This window comes from Podarcis bocagei (genome assembly GCF_964188305.1).
Source record: "Podarcis bocagei genome assembly, chromosome: 2".
Taxonomy (NCBI): Eukaryota; Metazoa; Chordata; class Lepidosauria; order Squamata; family Lacertidae; genus Podarcis; species Podarcis bocagei.
Window position 1 is genome coordinate 17422170 of NC_138126.1, and position 20372 is coordinate 17442541.

The following is a 20372-nucleotide window of genomic DNA, read 5'->3' on the forward strand; positions in this document are numbered from 1 at the left end:
TGATTCATAATAAAGAAAACCCTGCAGCAAACAAACATGAGTTCTTTAAAAAATAAATACAGTGTTATGTTCTCCTCCTCTCTCTCCTTTCTTTTTCTTTTTTAACAAAATGATAATAATTTTTTTTCAGGTTTCCCTTAAATCCAAAGAGCCAGTTTGATTTAAAGATCCCAGTATGATTCAGGTGGCTAGAGTGGCTAGAGCAGGCACCCCCAAACTCGGCCCTCCAGGTGTTTTGGGACTACAACTCCCATCATCCCTAACTAACAGGACCAGTGGTCAGGGATTGTGGGAATTGTAGTCCCAAAACACCTGGCGGGCAGAGTTTGGGGATGCCTGGGCTAGAGTGTCAGACTTGCACTGGAGCCACCCAGCTTCAAATTCCCTATTGTGCACCTAGGTATTCCCTTTCTTGATGTCCAGGGCAAGCGTCACAGGTTGTTGCTGGGGGCTGGAGCAGCTGCTGTCTGGTGGGACCACCGCCAGCCCCCAGAGTGGCTGGGGTAGATCCAGTCAGATGGGCGGGGTGTAAATAATAAAATTATTATTATGGAATAAGACGTCCCTATTTTCATCAGAGATATGTTGGAGGATATGCCTTCCTTGAGTACCCACCCCTCTTGCTTAAATGTTTTTGAACTCTGATCATGCCCCTCATTTCCCTGGGTGGTTGATAGAGATGTAGGCCTGTGAATGTGTGTAGAAGCTCTCTTAACTGCACAAAGGTAACATTTACTGCCAATGCTCTCCTCTCGCTTTGCCTGTCGCTGACGTGGGGTCCCTGGACGGTAGCCCAAAAGCCCAAAACACAGCCCTCAGGCCAAAAAGTGTTCACCATTATTTGCGTAGAGGATGATTTGGCAAACCACACAAAACTCTCCACAATTTTCATTCCCCCCACCCTACTTTTGCAGGAAAGCTCTCTGCTTCATTCTCTGAACAAGCTGTACCTGAAGGTTGCCTCACAGTAATGGTGAAATCCAAAGAGTGCAAGCTCTTGACGGAGACTGTGATTTCTGTGAGGGTCTCATCCACATGGAAGGAGCACTGAGACCCATCCAATTGCTTATGGGCCACCGTAACCGGGGCGGCATTCAGAGACAGCTCCATGATGCCCAAGACCTGGTCGAGTTCGCCTTTGGTGGTCATCACATAGAAGCCTCCGGAATAAGCAGCTAGTTCTTCATAGATGTTAGCATAACTTCTCCCAGAAGCCTCTTTGGCAGCACCTGTGGAGAGAAAGGATGGGTTTTTGTCTCAAAACCTGGCCTCCTTCTCTTCTGTGTTCACAGGAGGAAAGGCAAACCACAGTGGGTGTTTTGGCAGCAGTTGCTTATAAGGTTTGCCTGTCTAATGCCAGTGTACTGGAAGAAGCAAAGATCACCAGTGTAGAAGCAATGATTCTTCAACATCAACTTCGCTGGACTGGTCATGTTGTGCAGATACTTGATGATCGTGTTCCAAAGCAACTACTCTATTCCGAACTTAAAAATGGAAAGTGTAATGCTGGTGGTCAACAAAAGAGGTTTAAAGATTCTCTTGAGGCAAATCTTAAAAATTGTAGTATAAACACCGAAAACTGGGAAACACTGGCCTGTGAGTGCTCCAATTGGAGAACAGTCTTTACCAAAGGTGCCATGGGCTTCGAAGACACTCAAACTCAGGACGAGAAATGCGCTAAGAGGAAGGCACGTTTGGCAAACCCTCACTGTGATCAACTCCCACCTGGAAACTACTGTGGATCCAGAATTGGCCTCCACAGTCACTTATGGACTCATTGTTAAAACTGTGTTTATGGAAGACCATCATACTTGGCTACGAATGATCACCAGAGAAGAATTATATTGGCATAAGTTGGGAGGTGGGCCTGCTGATTTCTCAAGGATCCCACCCTTCTATTTGTGGAACACTCTCCCACCAATAAAAATGCCCTCTTTCTCATTGCTTGCCAAGAGCTATACATACTTCTGCGTTTCCGGCTAGAGCAATACCCTGTGAGAGCATAATTCACTTCAGACCCGGATGAATCAAGTAGGACCTGGACTTCATCTTTCAGGTGCTCATCTTTGGCTCCAGCATCAGTAAAGGTGTAGATCTTGGACCTTTGTGCAAGGAAGAGAACAAATCAGGAAGCTAACTAGAGTTTTCCATTTTGACCGAACCGATGGTTAATGCCTTCTGAAGAAGTCAGGATATCAAACCCTAGTTCAAAGTAGGTGTAATACCAAGGCATGTTCCAAAGCGAATAGAGAGAGCGGTTTTTCTACCCGCCGGAGGGGTCCCACACTGATACCAGAACAAGAGGCCATCAAACAAAGCTGAATGTTGGGGCATGAAGGTCTTCTTCATGCTGTGCATAGCTAAACCATGGAATTCTCTACAACAAAGACAAAATAAAAAAATTCCTTCCAGTAGCACCTTAAAGACCAACTAAGTTAGTTCTTGATATGAGCTTTCGTGTGCATGCACACTTCTTCAGATACAATCTGAAGTATCTCTGTATCTGAAGAAGTGTGCATGCACACGAAAGCTCATACCAAGAACTAACTTAGTTGGTCTTTAAGGTGCTACTGGAAGGAATTTTTTTATTTTGACTATGGCAGACCAACACGGCTACCTATCTGTATCTACAACAAAGAGGTAGTGTTCAAAGGAGATTAGAGAAATTCCTGAGGCTATTGGAGGCTGATAGCAGTGATTCAGGATCAGAGGAAGGGCTAATGCGCCCATGTCTTGTGTCTGGACTTCCCATAGTCCAGCAGTGAGATGCTGGACTAGATCGGCCTCTGGTCTGATCCAGTAGACCTCTTCTTATGTTCTAGAGCTTAATGGGAAATTAACTGGTTAATTTTCTGGTACACATAAAGGGGTTGAGCGCATGTTCATGAGGCTCCTTCCTACCGCAGCTTATTTAATGGAGGTATGATCGTTGGAACATGGCCACTCAATACATACTTGGGCACCATAGTTGTTGGGGGCAGGTGGGGGAGGACTGGAGTTTTGAAGGCTTAACTGGTGGTGGTGGGGATTTGAAAGAATAGAGGTGACCACAAGGAGATGACCTGGGAAGAAGTTCCAGGTCGCAAGGGAGAATGAGTGGAGTGACTTCTAGGTCCTCAAGCAAAGGTACTAGGAATGGAGGAATGAAGGTAACGGGAATATTTATGTTGGGAATAAGGCGGGAAAGGCCAGGTCTATTACCTTGGCAAGCTGTGTTCCAAAGCCAACTTCAGGCCACTCAAAGACATCTCTGGGCAGTCACCGCCACCTGTAGGTCTGAGGTTAGAGATCAAGGTCTTAAGCTCATCCACATCCTGAGTCACTTGGACTGGGCCAACATCTGCAGGGATAGATATGAGAGGGACTGAGTATCTGCAATGGAGAGCTGGCAGGCAGAGACATACCTTAAGCTGGGTCACGTAGGGTATGTCATTTTTTGGGGTGAAACTTACTTTCGGCAAATTTCTTCAGCGAGGGGTCTTAAAATACGTGTTTTTTGGGGGGGTGTGTGTGAGAAGAATTCAAACCTGATATTATTTTTGTGATTAGTCAATGTTTAGCTTGGTCAATTTACCGTATTTTTCGCTCTATAGGACGCACTTTTTCCCCTCCAAAAATTAAGGGGAAATGTGTGTGTGTCCTATGGAGCGAATGCAGGCTCCTTGGCTTCAGCGATAGCAACGCGAAGCCTCCGAAGCGCAGAGGGAGCGCTCCCTCCGCGCTCCGGAGGCTTCGCGTTGCTTTCGCTGAAGCCAGGAGAGTGAGAGGGATCGGTGCGCACCGACCCCTCTCGCTCTCCAGGCTTCAGGGATAGCTGCCTGAAGCCTCCGGAGTGCAGTGGGAAGTCCCGCTGTGCTTCGGAGGCTTCGGGTTCCTTTCGCTGAAGCCGGGAGAGCAAGACTCCCCTGCCTTCAGCAGAGAGAGAGAGCTGCGCGGTGCCCCTTCAGTGAAGTGGGAGGAGAAATGGAAGGGGCTCCGTTTCTCCTGCCGCTTCGCTGAAGGGGTGCTGAGCAGAGAGGGGGAGAATTTTTCCCCCTTGTTCTCCCCCTCTAAAACAAGGTGCATACTATAGAGCGAAAAATATGGTACGTTTAGTGAAGAAGGACATAAAATGCTTTGGGGAAACCACAGAATTCTAATGTTACCTTCTGAAAATGTCAGGTAATGCCACATAACAACAGCAACAAACAACAAACAATATAAATACATAATATATAACTGCAAGTACATGGCAGTCATTTTTAACTATTCCTATGCAATTTTACACTTATTTTACATACCAAGCGGAACAGAATTATGGGAATGACCATTATGTGTGCAACCAAGGCATGCGTGACCATTTATGGTCCTGGAATGGGGCAGGGAGGGGGCAGAATGGGGTGGGGTGGGCTTACGCTGCACCAACATGCATGATGACCCAGAACGTAACCCCCACACAAATGGGGGAGTTGCCTGTATATTAATTTAACCAAAATATCATTTGAAGTCACTTAACAAAAGAACAGGTGAGCAACAATGTTATTTGGATTCTCCGAAAAAAGGCAGAGTGAAGGAAGGCATGCAATTTCAGACTAAGCAGACTTAGCGTGGGAAGAACCAGCTCTGCCTTTTTGCCCTCTCACCTGGATCGTTGAAAGGCACAAGAATGTAGTTAAAGGGTTTATCCGGGGAGCTGGAAAATTCCCGGAGGAGGTTGATGCAGGTGGTTATGACATGGTGGATATCCTCCGACATGCTGCCAGTCGTGTCTATTACAAAGGTGAGCGAATAGCCTTCCAAGTTGAAAAACCTCTTAAAGGTATCACTGCCCACCTGGTCCAGCAGGCCGTACCCTGAAAAACAACAACAATGGAGTAAAAACAGGTTATGCTTATCCACTTTTCCTTAGGACCTCCCTATTTTCACTGGTGAAATATACTCAGAGTCGCAAAGTGATTTCATGCTCTTTATTCAGCTCATAGTGGAGAGGAGGAATGAATGAATGCCCCCTCACAGTATCTGCTTTATATACATTATTTACACAATGGGCTGCACATGATTGGCTAATTCCGGAATTCTACTGTAAGCCAATCAGGTTGTGGATTCACTTCTATCTGGAGCAGGATTGGGTGGTTCCTGCCAACCAATCATACTGCTGCATTGTTCTAGGACCAATCAGACTGCTGCATTCTGAATCCTATTGTTCTAGGACCAATCAGACTGCTGCATTTTGGATCCTATTGTTCTAGGACCAATCAGACTGCTGCAGTTTGGATCCTATTCAACTCAGTACATAACAATTGGACAATACCTTGTCTCAGACTGGCATGGTGGATGGTGACATGGTCTTTATGGGCAAAAGAACAAAAGCGGTAGGTCCAGGGTGAGGAATCGGTCCATGGGCCTATTTCTTTGTTTATCTATTTCCCACCCTTCACTGTAAGGTCTCAGGGCAAGTCACAACAGTTTAAAACGCTACGCGAAGAAACAGTTTAAAACAATTACAGGAACAAGGTGGTGTCTAATGATCCATGTCTATATCATGTGTCACAAGCGTGCCTTCAGAGCACAACAAACACCATACGATGAAGGTGTGTGATGCACCTCTGTGGGGAGGGAGTCCCATAATTTAGTGACAGCCACAGCCAAAACAAATCACAAGAGCTAAAACCACCACAAGGGTTGCAACTATATCAAGGTCATAAAAGGCCTGGAAGAAGAAAAAGGTATTATTTATCCCTGTGCTGAAAGGTCAATGAACCATACCATCTCCTACAAAGAAGTCTCTTGTGGCTTGTATGGCCAGTTCAGCTGCTTGTTGATGCAACTGATAGTGCGGGGAGAGCCGGGGGTCAGTTGTCTCCTTGTTGATCCCCCCCGTGGTAGGGAACATTTCGGCCGGGTCATTTCTTCCACCATGTCCACATTTGCCTACAGAAAGAATATAGGAAAGAGAATGGAGGAGACATAAGTGAGAGCCAGTGTGGTGTAGTGGTGAAGAGCAGTAGATTCGTAATCTGGTGAACCGGCTTCGCTTCCCCGCTCCTCCACATGCAGCTGCTGGGTGACCTTGGGCCAGTCACACTTCTCTGAAGTCTCTCAGCCCCACTCACCTCACAGAGTGTTTGTTGTGGGAGAGGAAGGAAAGGAGAATGTGAGCTGCTTTGAGACTCCTTCGGGTAGTGATAAAGTGGGATATCAAATCCAAACTTTTCTTCTTCATAAGAGCCAGTGCAACGTAATAGTTAGAGTGTTGGACTGGGACCTGGGAGAGCAGGGTTCGGATCCTTACTCAGTCATGAAGCTAACTGGGTGACTTTGGACCAGCCACTGTCTCTCAGCCTAGTCTACCTCACAGGGTTGCTGTGAGAATGAAATGGGGTGGAAGAGAACCAGGTACACTATCTTGAAATCCTTGTAAAATAAAGGTGATATATAAATGTAAAGAAGGAGGAGGAGGAGGAGGAGGAGGAGGAGAAGAAGAAGAAGAAGAAGAAGAAGAAGAAGAAGAAGAAGAAGAAGAAGAAGAAGAAGAAGAAGAAGAAGAAGGAGAAGAATTGCTAGGCTGGATCATTTAAGTTAACAGATTGAGGTTGAATCCTGACAAGACAGAAGTACTGTTTTGGGGGGAAAGGGGCGGGCGGGTGTGGGGGATTCCCTGGTCCTGAATGGGATAACTGTGCCCCTGAAGGACCAGGTGCGTAGCCTGGGAGTCATTTTGGACTCACAGCTGTCCATGGAGGAGCAGGTCAATTCTGTCTCCAGGGCAGCTGTTTATCAGCTCCATCTGGTATGCAGGCTGAGACCCTACCTGCCCGCAGACTGTCTTGCCAGAGTGGTGCATGCTCTGGTTATCTCCCACTTGGACTACTGCAATGCGCTCTATGTGGGGCTACCTTTGAAGGTGATCTGGAAACTACAACTAATCCAGAATGCGGCAGCTAGACTGGTGACTGGGAGCGGCTGCCGAGACCATATAACACTGGTCTTGAAAGACCTACACTGGCTCCCGGTATGTTTCCGAGCACAATTCAAACTGTTGGTGCTGACCTTTAAAGCCCTAAACGGCCTCGGCCCAGTATACCTGAAGGAGCATCTCCACCCCCATCGTTCAGCCCGGACACTGAGGTCCAGCACTGAGGGCCTTCTGGCGGTTCTCTCGCTGTGAGAAGTCAAGTTATAGGGAACCAGGCAGAGGGCCTTCTCGGTAGTGGCACCCGCCCTGTGGAACGCCCTCCCATCAGATGTAAAAGAGAAAAATAACTACCAAACTTTTAGAAGACATCTGAAGGCAGCCCTGTTTAGGGAAACTTTTAATGTTTAATAGGTTATTGTCTTTTAGTGTCTTGTTGGAAGCCACCGAGAGTGGCTGGGGAAACCCAGCCAGATGGACGGGGTATAAATAATAAATTATTATTATTATTATTATTATTATTATTATTATTATTATTATTATTAGTTAGGGAAACACAGTAGTGAGGGTCATCAGCTTCAGTTATGGGAACGAGGTGGACATTTTAGTCTTCACATCAGTGGTGGGGAATCTGTGGCTCTCCAGAAGTTGTTGCTGGACACAAGCCTTGACCACTGGCCATGCTGACTGGGCGGTAAGCAAACTCCTTTAACCAGGAAGCCACCACCGAGAAGTCCTTGTCTCTTAGTCAGCATGTAGGAGGTAGGTGCAGACATGCAATGAACTCAGAAGTTGCCTTTCTCGTGTCTACCTATCCTCCATGCATTATTCAATGGCATGAAAAGAAAACGAAAATGCCCAACAACTGGCAGGAAAGCGACAATCGCTGGTCTTACCTTTTGGTTTACGCCTGCATGATGCTGACAACTTGTACCCACTTGTGAGCAGGTCGTTCACTAGGATGTTTCCATCGCACACAAACTGGTTGCTGTTAAACAGAGAACGTGGAAGTTGGTAAATGCACTGCTTAGAAATAAATTTACCATTTGAAGGGTGCTCTCCACTTACACAATTTTCACTTATGTGTGAGGGAGACTCTGAGGTGTTACGGAGCAACACAAATCAGTAGCACTCCTCTGTTGTTTACTGCCTGCATGGTCACAATAGAACAAGCAGCCGTTTCTTCTCCTCAACCATCACCCATGGGTGCCCATGGGTTCCTACCTTGCATCTCTGCTGCAGTCGCGACAGGTTTCCTTAGAAGCGGGAGCAACAGGGAAAGCAGGACTGGCAGGGTTTACTGTAGGGCAAACATAATGGGAGAGAAAAAATCCTATTTTAGTCTGTGTACATACCATACGGGGACGCGGGTGGCGCTGTGGGTTAAACCACAGAGCCTAGGACTTGCCGATCAGAAGTTCGGCGGTTCGAATCCCCGTGACGGGGTGAGCTCCCATTGCTCGGTCCCTGCTCCTGCCAGCCTAGCAGTTCGAAAGCATGTCAAAGTGCAAGTAGATAAATAGGTACCGCTCCAGCGGGAAGGTAAACGGCATTTCCGTGCACTGCTCTGGTTTGCCAGAAGCGGCTTAGTCATGCTGGCCACATGACCCGGAAGCTGTACGCCGGCTCCCTCAGCCAATAAAGCGAGATGAGCGCTGTTATGTACTGAAGTTCTCACCCTGGGCCAGCAGGGGGATACTGTAGATAGTTATGCAAATAAGGGATCGAAAGTGACGTTCAGTGATTGGATAGTTTTAGAAAATTGTTACAGTTACGTTGTACTGGAGCTCTATATCGGCCACGACTGGCTCTATCGGCCATGACTGGACCTAATGGTCAGGGGTCCCTTTACCTTTACATACCATACATTCAAAGCACATGTGTGTCTCCCTCCCAAAATGAATATTGGGAACTGTAGTTTGCCAAGGCCGCTGGGAGTTGTAGCTCTGTGGTGAGTAAACTAAAGTTCTCAGGATTTTTTGGAGAGGGGGAATGTGCTTTAAATATATGGCGGGTACACAGCTTTAGACTCCGTTGAATTCCATGTAAACCTGACAATCGGCAGCTCAGGCAGGTTTATGATGATTCTGTACGGTGATCTGAGAGCATGAGTGGAAAAAAGGGATGTCGGTTTTAAAAACCAGGTAGATAAAAAAAAATGCAAAAGGTGCTTTAGATCAGTCTTGCAGATTCCCACTGAATCTCTTGAATGTATTTGCCTAGACTGGAAAGAGAAGCTGCTGAATTGCAACTCATTACCAAACTTAAAACCATGGAGAGACCTGGTCTGAACAAAGACATTGGATTCTTATCTCATTATACATGACTAAGCCATTTTTCACCTTCTCACCCCTTGCCTTTTCCTGTAAGACCTATTGCAGTCGTTAAGAGTCGTCAACAGGCTCATCTCAGCTATCTGCCAATCTCCCATTCCCACCACCCTTCTGAGTAATACCCCTCCCCACCTTCTCACTATATAGAAGGATCTGGCAACTTCTGTTTCAGTGTATCTGAAGAAGTGTGCATGCACACGAAAGCTCATACAAAGAACTAACTTAGTTGGTCTTTAAGGTGCTACTGGAAGGAATTTTTTTATTTTGACTATGGCAGACCAACACGGCTACCTATCTGCCTAGTTTTGCATATGATCAAGCTCACTCATCCGGTCAGGGACAAATAAAGTCATGAAAGAATGCAAAAAATGAGGAATTCTACCATAATTGCAATAAATTCTTTGTTTTTAAACAAATGATCTATATATTAAAAAATACGCAATTGGAGATATTTATATTAGGATGCAATGAAACCTCTCAAATGAGCTGTTATTGGATTTCTTATACTGATTATGGATAGCATTGTTTGGGGACCTGGAATGCAAATGGATGAACCATGGCATGCTTCTATATTTCTTTGAAGTAATACAGTCGTACCTTGGTTGTCGAGGGCCTTGGTATGCATACGTTTCGGCTCCCGAACGATCGAAACCCGAAGTGAGTGTTCCGGTTTTTGAACGCTTTGTTGGAAGCCAAATGTCTGATGGGGCTTCTGCAGCTTCCGATTGGCTGCAGGAGCTTCCTGCAGCTAATCGGAAGCTGCGCTTTGGTTTCCAAACGTTTTGGAAGTCAAACAGACTTCCGGCTTCCATTTGGCTTCCAAGGTACCACTGTACTTCTTATGTTTAACTTTGAAAACAAGAGAGAGTTTTCCAGATCCATTTTGACTTACAGAGGTGATCGTAAGGTCCACCTTTCCCCAGCTCAGGCCAGTTGGTGTTACTGTAGAATTGTTGAAGGATGTGCAGAGCTTGTCCAGCACTTTGTCGAGCCGATTCCAAATCCGATGAACTCACGGGTTCCTTTAAGCTACTTAGCATGGAATCCCTCAGGTTTCGCATCTGTGTTATACCTGGGAATAGATAACACAGGAGAACTTTTTATATCCCTGTTCCTCCTCTGAACTCTTAACTTCTAAACTGGAGAAATGTCAAGTCTCAAGCCTAACTGGAAGCCATGCACTCTTCCTTGGAATGAATTTCTCTAGGGATTCTCCAGGTATGGTTAGATTCCAGCTCCCATGGCGCTGTGGTCTAAACCACTGAGCCTCTTGGTCTTGCTGATGAGAAGGTTGGCGGTTCGAATCCCCGTGACAGGGTGAGCTCCCGTTGCTCAGTCCCAGCTCCTGCCACCCTAGCAGTTCGAAAGCACACCAGTGCAAGTAGATAAATAGGTACCGCTCCGGCGGGAAGGTAAACGGCGTTTCCATGCGCTCTGGCTTCTATCACGGTGCCCCGTTGCACCAGAAGTGCTTTAGTCATGCTGGCCACATGACCCAGAAAGCTGTCTGCGGACAAACACTGGCTCTCTTGGCCTGAAGGTGAGATGAGCGCCATAACCCCATAGTTGCATTTGACTGGATTTAAGTGTCCAGGGGTCCTTTACCTTTTTACCTTTTTGTTTTTATGTGTTACAAGCCTCCCAGAGTGGTTAGGGGAACCCAGCCAGATGGGCAGGATATAAATGATAAAATTCTTGTTGTTGCTGTTACTGGAGATGATAATATCCAGAACATCTGGAGGGCCAGAAGCTTCCTAACCTGAGTTAGGCAAACCAAATCTTCTGTAAGTAGTGGCCTGGTAAATCTGAAGAAGCATCTCCACCTCCATCACTCAACCCGGACACTGAGTGGGCCTTCGCGGTAGTGGCCCCCTCCCTTTGGAACGTCCTCCCGTCAGATGTCAAGGAGATAAAGAACTACACAACTTTTAGATGACATCTGAAGGCAGCCTTGTACAGTGGTAGCTCGGGTTAAGAACTTAATTCGTTCTGGAGGTCCGTTCTTAACCTGAAACTGTTCTTAACCTGAGGTACCACTTTAGCTAATGGGGCCTCCCACTGCTGCTGCTGCTGCGGTGCCGGAGCATGATTTGTGTTCTCATCCTGAGGTAAAGTTCTTAACCTGAGGTGCTATTTCTGGGTTAGCGGAGTCTGTAACCTGAAGCGTCTGTAATGTGAAGCATCTGTAACCCGAGGCACCACTGTATAGGGAAGTTTTTAATGCTTGATGTTTTACTATGTTTTTCTATATGCTATAAGCCACCCAGAGTGGCTGGTGAAATCCAGCAGATGGGCAGGGAATAATAATAATAATAATAATAATAATAATAATAATAATAATAATAATAAATAAATAAATAAATAAATAAATAAAAAATAAAAATAAAAATAAAAATAAAATATACAGATAAACTAAGCATGAGCTCTAAAAATATGGACTGTTGTAGATAGCATGGCTAATTAAGTACCTTTCACCTGTGCTAGCAAGTAGTTCAGTGTTTCTCTTAAATCAAGAACAGTTCCCCACATCACCCCAAACACAGCTCCACCCCCCTCTCCCCCAAGGCACAGCTCCCCCTTACTTGGGGCAATCTTTTCACAGTGGAAGAAGTAGTTACTGTTTTCAGCGTAGTTGACCTCCACTTGATTATTTGCAGAGATGAGTTCCTGTATGGCTTTGACTAATCGATTGGGAGAGACATCAGCTGTGCAAGAAATAAAGGGGACAGGTGTCAAAAAAGCTTACCATATTTACCAGTATGTATGCTACTATTGCAGGACGTGGGTGGCGCTGTGGGTTAAACCACAGAGCCTAGGACTTGCCAATCAGAAGGTCGGCGCTTCGAAGGTAAACGGTGTTTCCGTGAGCTGCTCTGGTTCGCCAGAAGCGGCTTAGTCATGCTGGTCACATGACCTGGAAGCTGTACGCCGGCTCCCTCGGCCAATAAAGTGAGATGAGCGCTGGAACCCCAGAGTTGACCACGACTGGACCTAATGGTCGGGGGTCCCTTTACCCTTTTTATACTACAACTGAAGCCCATGTTTTGTTAGCCCCAAAATGGAAAACGAGCGAGGTCCGAATTGGAGAAGAATGGCAACTTAAGTTGACAGAATAAGCACAACTCTCAGACTTAACATATAGAATAAGATAACAAGAAGGACATACGTACAAAGAATATTGGAAAACGTTTATTGAATATATGGGAAATAGTTGTGCACACAGCGGAAAATGCTGGCAGTATGGAGATAAATTCAACAGTGTCAACAAGTTTTGACGGATGCAATAACGGAATACTGAATGGTGTAGTTTTTGTAAAACATGCAGGGATTTATGATATGCAAAACGAACCATGGGAAGAGAAGAAGAGAAGCCACTGATATCTTAAGGATTTAAAACGAGTATTTTAAATTGTAAAATGGAAAATTTAATAAACAATTATATATAAAGAAAAAGAAAACAGGGACAGATTGCATGACTGGTTTTCGAACCCTGAAATCCATACAAAAAAATGGAAGTGTTTTTTTAAAACAGCCCCAGCACCGACTTATGCAAAAGTTGGGGTGGGCAAGCTGTGTCCCCTCCAGGCGCTTATGAACCTCAGCCTAATTTCATGTGGGTGGTGAGGAGCTGGGGGTGGGGTGGGGAACAAGTGAAAAGAGGCAAGAAGAAAAAGAAGAGTTTGGATTTGATATCCCACTTTATCACTACCCGAAGGAGTCTCAAAGCGGCTAACATTCTCCTTTCCCTTCCTCCCCCACGACAAACACTCTGTGAGGTGAGTGGGGCTTAGAGACTTCAGAGAAGTGTGACTGGCCCAAGGTCACCCAGCAGCTGCATGTGGAGGAGCGGGGAAGCGAACCCAGTTCCCCAGATTACGAGACTACCGCTCTTAACCACTACACCACACTGGCTCTCAAGAAGAGTGACTTGCTCTTCTCGGAAGCAAGAAGAGTTACCAACGATTGAAGAATGGAGGATGATGTTAATGGACTATGCAGAATTAGATAAACTAACAGGAAGGATTCGAAAGAACAGGCGACGTTCGTAGGGTTGCAAGAAATTTTGTGAGGAGTATTATTAGACGTGTTGTAAAAATGGAGAAGGGGGAGGATGATTTGTTAAGAGATGTAAAGGCAATATAAAGTTAAGAAATGCCTAAGAAGTGGTTAAAACGGTGGATCATCAGAGGTGCTGATGGAAGCCTAAAAAGATTGTATAAGTGATAAGTTTTGTGGTACGTTTTATAGTTTATATGTTAAAATTAATAAAAAAAGAAAAGAAGCAGTGGAGATATAGAAAAGGAATAGGCTGCGCAGAAGCAATCCTCTGCGAGGGCCATGAAATCTAGTCTTCACACTCCTGTTTTCCAAGCCTACCTTTGAAAAAGGCCCTGAAGAGTTCAGTTGCTGTCAGCGATTTCATGTTTTCCAGCTCTCCCGGGGCCATGGGAGATCTTCCGGGCAGTGGGTTCGTCTCCATGTAATGGGCAACAGCCCGAAGGACCCCTTCTTCTGTGATGTCTGCATCTGTGAAGACTGTCGAATCGATGCCCCCCGATTCGTGGTTGGGGAGGAACCCGCTCACGGTGCCCAGGCAGAGGAGCACAGTGATGCCCACAGGAAGCAGCATGCTTTGCATCGGGGGCAGGAAAGAGATCCTGTGCCTTCCTCTGCTCTGCCAGTTAAATAGCTTTTGAGCCTGAAGAGGGGAAATCCCCCACCTGTTCAGTTCAGTTCCTCCTACGTGTACAGCAGCCAGGCAAAGGATTCCAGGAAAAACCTCTCTCCCAAACCATTACTGCTTGGCCACAAAGCACCACAACCTCCCATATGAAAGGGGGATACTTTACAGATAGTGATGGGTGAGTCTGACGGTTTTGGTATCTCTCTGTTTTTCCTTTTCCCCCAGTCTTGAGTTGAGATCTCTGCCTTTCCACATCACTTTGCAAATACGTGTTGTTGTTTAAAAAAAGTCCTAATAATAATACAGTCATATCTCAGGTTACAGAGGCTTCAGGTTACGTTTTTTTCGGGTGACAGACCCGCTGAAACCCGGAAGTACCGGAAGCATAGCTGTCAATGTTTCCCTTTTTTAAAGGGAAATTCCCTTATTCCGAATAGGATTCCTCGCAAGAAAAGGGAAAAGTTGACAGCTATGACTGGAACGGGTTACTTTCGCGTTTCGGCGGTCACACATGCTCAGAAGCACTAAATTGCGCTTTGCGCATGCGCAGAAGTGCCAAATTGCAACCTGCGCGTGCGCAGACCACCACTGCGGGTTGCGAACGCTGCGGGTTGCAAACGTGCATCCTGCACGGATCATGTTCACAACCCGAGCGTCCACTGTAACAACAACAACAACAACAAATTTATTATTTATACCACGCCAATCTGGCTGGGTTTCCCCAGCAGCTCTGGAAGGCTCCCAACAGAATATTAAAAACATGATAAAACATCAAACATAAAAAACTTCCCTAAACAGGGCTGCTTTCAGATGTCTTCTAAAAGTCAGATCTGCCACTCCTGAGCAGACCTTGCTTCTTCTAAGAAAGACTTATTTATTGCTGACCCGCTCCTGCCCCTTACATAATGCCCCCAAGGAGAAAACGCATCATCATGGTGTAAGAATTTTAAGGTCTCGTACATAGAATAAATATTCCTAAATGCACACATATTTAAATATATCAACCATGTGTCTGACATAGTATGGGAGAGCAATCCTGAAGCCATTTTGACTCTCCCAATGACTCCAAATATTCCTCTATAGTTTGTTGTTGTTGTTTAGTCGTTTAGTCGTGCCCGACTCTTCGTGACCCCATGGACCAGAGCACGCCAGGCACTCCTGTCTATAGTAAGGGAGGCATTTTTGAATAAGATACTTCTAAGCAATTCTTTACCTTTACATTAGCAATTATTTACCTTTACATTGATTGATTTACAATTACATGGATCAGTTTTATGCTTTATTTGCTTCTCATATAAAGAAGGCTAATAGTGAGTATAGACATATCAACACCCAAGGGCAACACTGTGAGAATAAAGGAGCCCTGTTTGATAGTTCAGCCTTCTGGTTCTTTGCCTACAAAGATTTACTGGTTCTCCCAGTTGGCCTGTGAAGCATTCCCAGGTATGGGTTGTAAGGAATCAGAGGACCTTGCCAACTTTGTCTCAAATCCATTATCCTGCAAAATACTTCCTTTTCACTGAAGAGTTGCATTAACTGGCGTTTTTGGCCAAAGTACCTTTTTGCGTACGTAGCAGCCAAGCTACGCATTATGATTAATGCACGTTGGTGTGCAATTTGTGAGGAAGGGTTGAGCCAGTCTCACTGCTTTTGGCAGCTGGCATCAGGCCCAATCCAGACCTTTGCACAGGTGAACGTTGGTGCAAACATATTACAACACCCCTTTTAAAATCTAGCTCAGTATTGTTTACACACTGATTGGCATGGCATCCTATAAAATGATACAGGAGAGCTATTATACTTTTTTAAAAAAACCACAGAGCCTAGGACTTGCCAATCAGAAGGTCGGCGGTTCGAACCCCCCACAATGGGGTGAGCTCCCATTGCTCGGTCCCTGCTCCTGCCAACCTAGCAGTGCGAAAGCACATAAAAGTGCAAGTAGATAAATAGGTACCACTCCGGCGGGAAGGTAAACGGCGTTTCCGTGCGCTGCTCTGGTTTGCCAGAAGCGGCTTAGTCATGCTGGCCACATGACCTGGAAGCTGTACGCCGGCTCCCTCGGCCAATAAAGTGAGATGAGCACCGCAACCCCGGAGTCGGCCACGACTGGACCTAATGGTCAGGGGTCCCTTTACCTTTACCTTACTAATGACCTTAGTTGTGGACATGCATTTAAAATCAAGCTGCTGTGAGTGGAACGGAGCAAAATTGGGCTGGTTTGTGTCTTGCGGCAAATGATTACTAGAAGGATGCAGCCAAAGAACTGGATGGTTTGTTAAAAACAATATGTGGAATTCAGTCCATACCTGTCCCAATCTTGCTTTTTGGTCCTGATTGTTTCCTTAAGATGGTGGTGGGCAGAGAGACTATTTTTGGGCCAAAGAGCCAGATCTTTATCTCCCCCACCCCTGGCTTTACAGGGGGCAGGGCCTTCCGCCTGTGGCATCCAGGGGACGCTTCCTTTTGAAGCCTTGATTGTAGAGACTTAAAAGTCAACTGCAGGGCTTTGAAACAGCCCTTTGCAAACATCCTCATGCAGGAAAGTTTGTAGAGGCCTTTCAATCATCCACCCCCCTCCGTGATTCTATTTCAAATGAGGTTTGGAGAATCACGGAAGGGGGACTTGTGCTTTCCTACTGTCCATCAGCTGATGGGGCGGGGGCACACCTTCAAACAGCCTCCTGCAGTGGTTTAAAAGAGATGTTCAAGGGGACAGCTGAAGGTTTTCTCTCCATCATTCCTCACTGTCTGCTTCTGCCACTGCAAGACGGGAGAGGGGAAACCTCTGCATTTTGAAATGCAGGCTTTTTTTCTCCTCTGCATGGTAGCTGTGGCAGCAGCAATGGGGAGCTTCGGTCAAGCCGTTCTCTGAAGCAGTGCCACCTCCTCGTAAACAGCACTCCACCAATGTTTAAAGAGGGGTAGAGCAATTTGGTGAGGGATGCAGGTGGTGCTGTTGTCTAAACCACAGAGCCTAGGGCTTGCCAATCCGAAGGTCGGCGGTTTGAATCCCCGCGACAGGGTAAGATCCCATTGCTCGGTCCCTGCTCCTGCCAACCTAGCAGTTCGAAAGCACGTCAAAGTGCAAGTAGATAAATAGGTACCACTTCGCTGGGAAGGTAAACGGCTATCCGGTGATTGCCCCTCATGAAATATGGCAGCCCTACTCCAAGTAAGCTGCAAGGGCAATGGGTTAGGGTGGGAGCTCTTCCCCACCAGCTTCTGAAATCACCTTATTTCTTCACCAGAGGGAAGTTTGGTTGGAATGTTGCGCCATCCCACCAAAAAGTGCCCTGGAGCAAGGTAAATAAAAAGCCCTGGTGTTCAAAAACCGGGTTTGCGTTAGCTGAGTGATGTGCCTAACTGACAGCTTAAGACTCTTGTTGTTTTAGCTTAAATGAGGTGGCCTGATGAGCCGATTTGTCACCTCTCTCCTCTCCCCAGAGCCAGAAGGTTCTCCAGCAGCTTTTGTGCTGGCAGCCGGCCTTAAGTGCCACCTCAGCTAGAAACATTTAACCAAGTCTCATGGTTGTTGTTTTTTGACAAGAGGGCTTTGTGCATGCATAAACCCTTACTGGGAGGCTTTTGGGATTTGTTTATTTTAGAACCAAGTAACATTTTTCTACATATACCCAGGGTGTCTGGCAAATATGAAGAAACCCTTATTTGCTTTTAAAATACAGAACGGTGGTATAATTATGACAAGGGGGCTGCGCACAACCACGCAAAGGGCGCCCCCCATTTAATGCGGAGAGCGGTCATTCTAGCCTTAAGATTGGTTGTACACATTCCCACATCAGCCTGCAATTTAAAACAAGAACAAGAAAAACAACAACAACAACAAATCCTTGTGAAAATTCATCAGCATTTTTGTACTCCATGCATCTTTGAAACTCAGTTTTGCTTAATATAGACATTTTTGAGGAGCAGTTTCCCCTAACGTAATATACTTTTGCCATTTATTTTCACTGGTATGCACAAATTTAAACAAACTGCGGCATTTTGGTACCCATTACTAGGCCGGAGGACTGCATTTCAAACTTCAGAGAAGTGCGAATTTTGAAAGACGGCTGTGTTTCAGTTCTTGTATTGTTTCGAAAAGCATAACTGAGGTACTTTAAATGCTAACTTTTGATCATGGCAGCACGTTATGCAACCCATTACCACTGAAATGTCAGTTTAGCTAAGCAAGATTGTGACAGACAGATGAAATGGCCCAGAACAAAATTGTTGATGGGACTGACACTCTGAAAGATCTTTACCACACATTCGAAGGCATATTATGTCCTTCAGCAAAACTCTCAATAAACTGTGACGCTGCTGTGTTCGTAATTTTTTGTTTCCCTTTTCTGCTTGATGAGCACGTATCTGTTCAGTGTTTTCTCTTTGTTTTTCTGTATTATTTCATAAATATGATTTATTTAACAACGCTCCTCCCTTTTCTACCCTTTCATTGTGTGCATGGATGTCCTCTCACTTATTTGTATTTGGTATTTAACTGTCATTTTATTGTTCTGCTTCCTGGATATAAGCAGCTTTAATCCCCTAAATTGCCCTCAGATTGCTGTGCAAAGCTTCAGTATGATTATCTCTCCGAACCAGTTTCCCCCCTAGATAATCCCACTGACTGTTCCACTTCTTTGCCACACTAGGCAGAGCAGCGTTCCCCAACCTTGTGCTCTCCAGATATTTTAGACGGCAATTCCCATCAGCCATTGTTAACAAAGTCACTTGAGCAACACAGTCAGAGTCCAGGTAGAAAAGTCTTGATAACATTTTACTGAGGAAAGTGAATAAAACAGTGTATAACTTGAGACTCTTGGGGTTGTGGGTTCGAGCCCCACTTTGGGCAAAAAATTCCTGGGGGTTGGACCCTCGGGTCCCTTCCAACTCTACAATTCTGATATTATGTCATTCAACTAATACCATGTTTCCCAAACTTGAGTCTCCAGCTGCCATTTGGACTACAACTCCCATCATCCCTAGCTAGCAAGACCAGTGGTCAGGGATGATGGGAATTGTAGTCCTCAAGCTACAAGTTTTGGAAACACTGAACTAAAACATAGAAGAAAAAATCCATCAGAATTATGCATTCAATCAGAGCATGTGGTACCTTAACAAAAAGGGACGTGGGTGGCGCTGTGGGTTAAACAACAGAGCCTAGGACTTGCTGATCAGAAGGTTGGCGGTTCGAATCCCTGCGACGGGGTGAGCTCCCGTTGCTCGGTCCCTGCTCCTGCCAACCTAGCAGTTCGAAAGCACATCAAAGTGCAAGTAGATAAATAGGTACCGCTCCGGCGGGAAGGTAAACGGCATTTCCGTGCACTGGTCTGGTTCGCCAGAAGCGGCTTAGTCATGCTGGCCACAGCTGTACGCCGGCTCCCTTGGCCAATAAAGCGAGATGAACGCCACAACCCCAGAGTTGGTCACGACTGGACCTAATGGTCAGGGGTCCCTTTACCCTTTACCCTTTACCTTTACCTTAACAAATGATCATGAACAGAATTAACACTTCAGCTGCATGTTGTATGATCTCTGCTGTTGCATTCCCAACAGCCACAGAATTGTAGCTCTGCGAAGGGTCTCCTAACAACTCTCAGCACCCTAAACAAATTATAGTGCCCCGGGTTCTTGGGGTGGGGGGTGGGTGGGGGAAAGCCATGACTGCCAAAGTCATAAAAGAGTGCTTTAAAAGCACAGCGCGAATGTGACCTAAAATTCATCTGAAAATACTGCCCCTTTGTTGTTTTTGTTCCAGACATTTTGGCAAGCTTGCTAGTAACACATGAGCTTCTTGAGAAACTCCAGCTTCTCTTTATGAACAATGACAATGCTCACTTCTGAACAATGCACCTGTTTCATTGCAACAATAAAAAGGGTTATCTCCAGTAAGGTCCAGCCTATTTTCCCCATTAATTTCAACGGGTGTGCCCTATTTTTTTTTAAAATAAAAAATGAAGGAGTCTATCAGCTACCTCAATTAATCAAGCCCATAACTGCAGGTTTGTAATGTACACAGAAGCAGGAAGACAAGCTGTCGACGTTTTAAGAGCGGGTCTTTAGTTAAGCAATAAATAAACAAGGAAGTGAATATTTGGTCAGGAATCCACTCAAGGTACTTCTAGAACAAAAGAAAGTGGCTGATAAAGTCGGGCCCGCAATCCAATTTCACACAATTGATGGGGCCTCACAAGGAAATCTGCAAGTTGAAAAGCGAGGGCAGGAAAAGAAGTGCGAGCGTTGTGGTTTGGAAGGAAACAGAAGCGGCAGTAGCTTGCCAGGGGAGAGTTTAGTCTCGATGGCGCTGCTAGAGAGAGACGTGACCGTCCGTGCAAGAGGCCTGTTGCCTCTTAGCATCAAAGCGGCCACGGCAAAACTCCTCCTCAGAGTTGCTCGGGTGGATGCGAAGAGCCATTGTTTGTGGTCTGGAAGGTGGCAGAGGCCTTTCCTGTCTCTCTCAGTC

At 45.8% G+C, this 20372-nt stretch overlaps 1 protein-coding gene across 1 annotated transcript in view; it reads right to left on the reverse strand.

Moving 5' to 3' along the window:
- Positions 1-13881, reverse strand: part of LOC308580391 (von Willebrand factor A domain-containing protein 7-like) — a 35376-nt gene extending 21495 nt beyond the window's left edge. Inside the window, exons 1-10 of the mRNA XM_081181920.1 lie at positions 13603-13881; positions 11808-11930; positions 10118-10297; positions 8117-8192; positions 7789-7880; positions 5746-5910; positions 4623-4832; positions 3202-3340; positions 1966-2102; positions 951-1229 (exon numbers count right to left, since the gene is read on the reverse strand). Of these exons, the coding sequence (XP_081038046.1) occupies positions 951-1229; positions 1966-2102; positions 3202-3340; positions 4623-4832; positions 5746-5910; positions 7789-7880; positions 8117-8192; positions 10118-10297; positions 11808-11930; positions 13603-13864 (1663 nt within the window). The 5' untranslated portion in view covers positions 13865-13881. The remainder of the gene's footprint in view (positions 1-950; positions 1230-1965; positions 2103-3201; positions 3341-4622; positions 4833-5745; positions 5911-7788; positions 7881-8116; positions 8193-10117; positions 10298-11807; positions 11931-13602) is intronic.
- Between the last annotated feature and the right edge of the window lie 6491 nt (positions 13882-20372).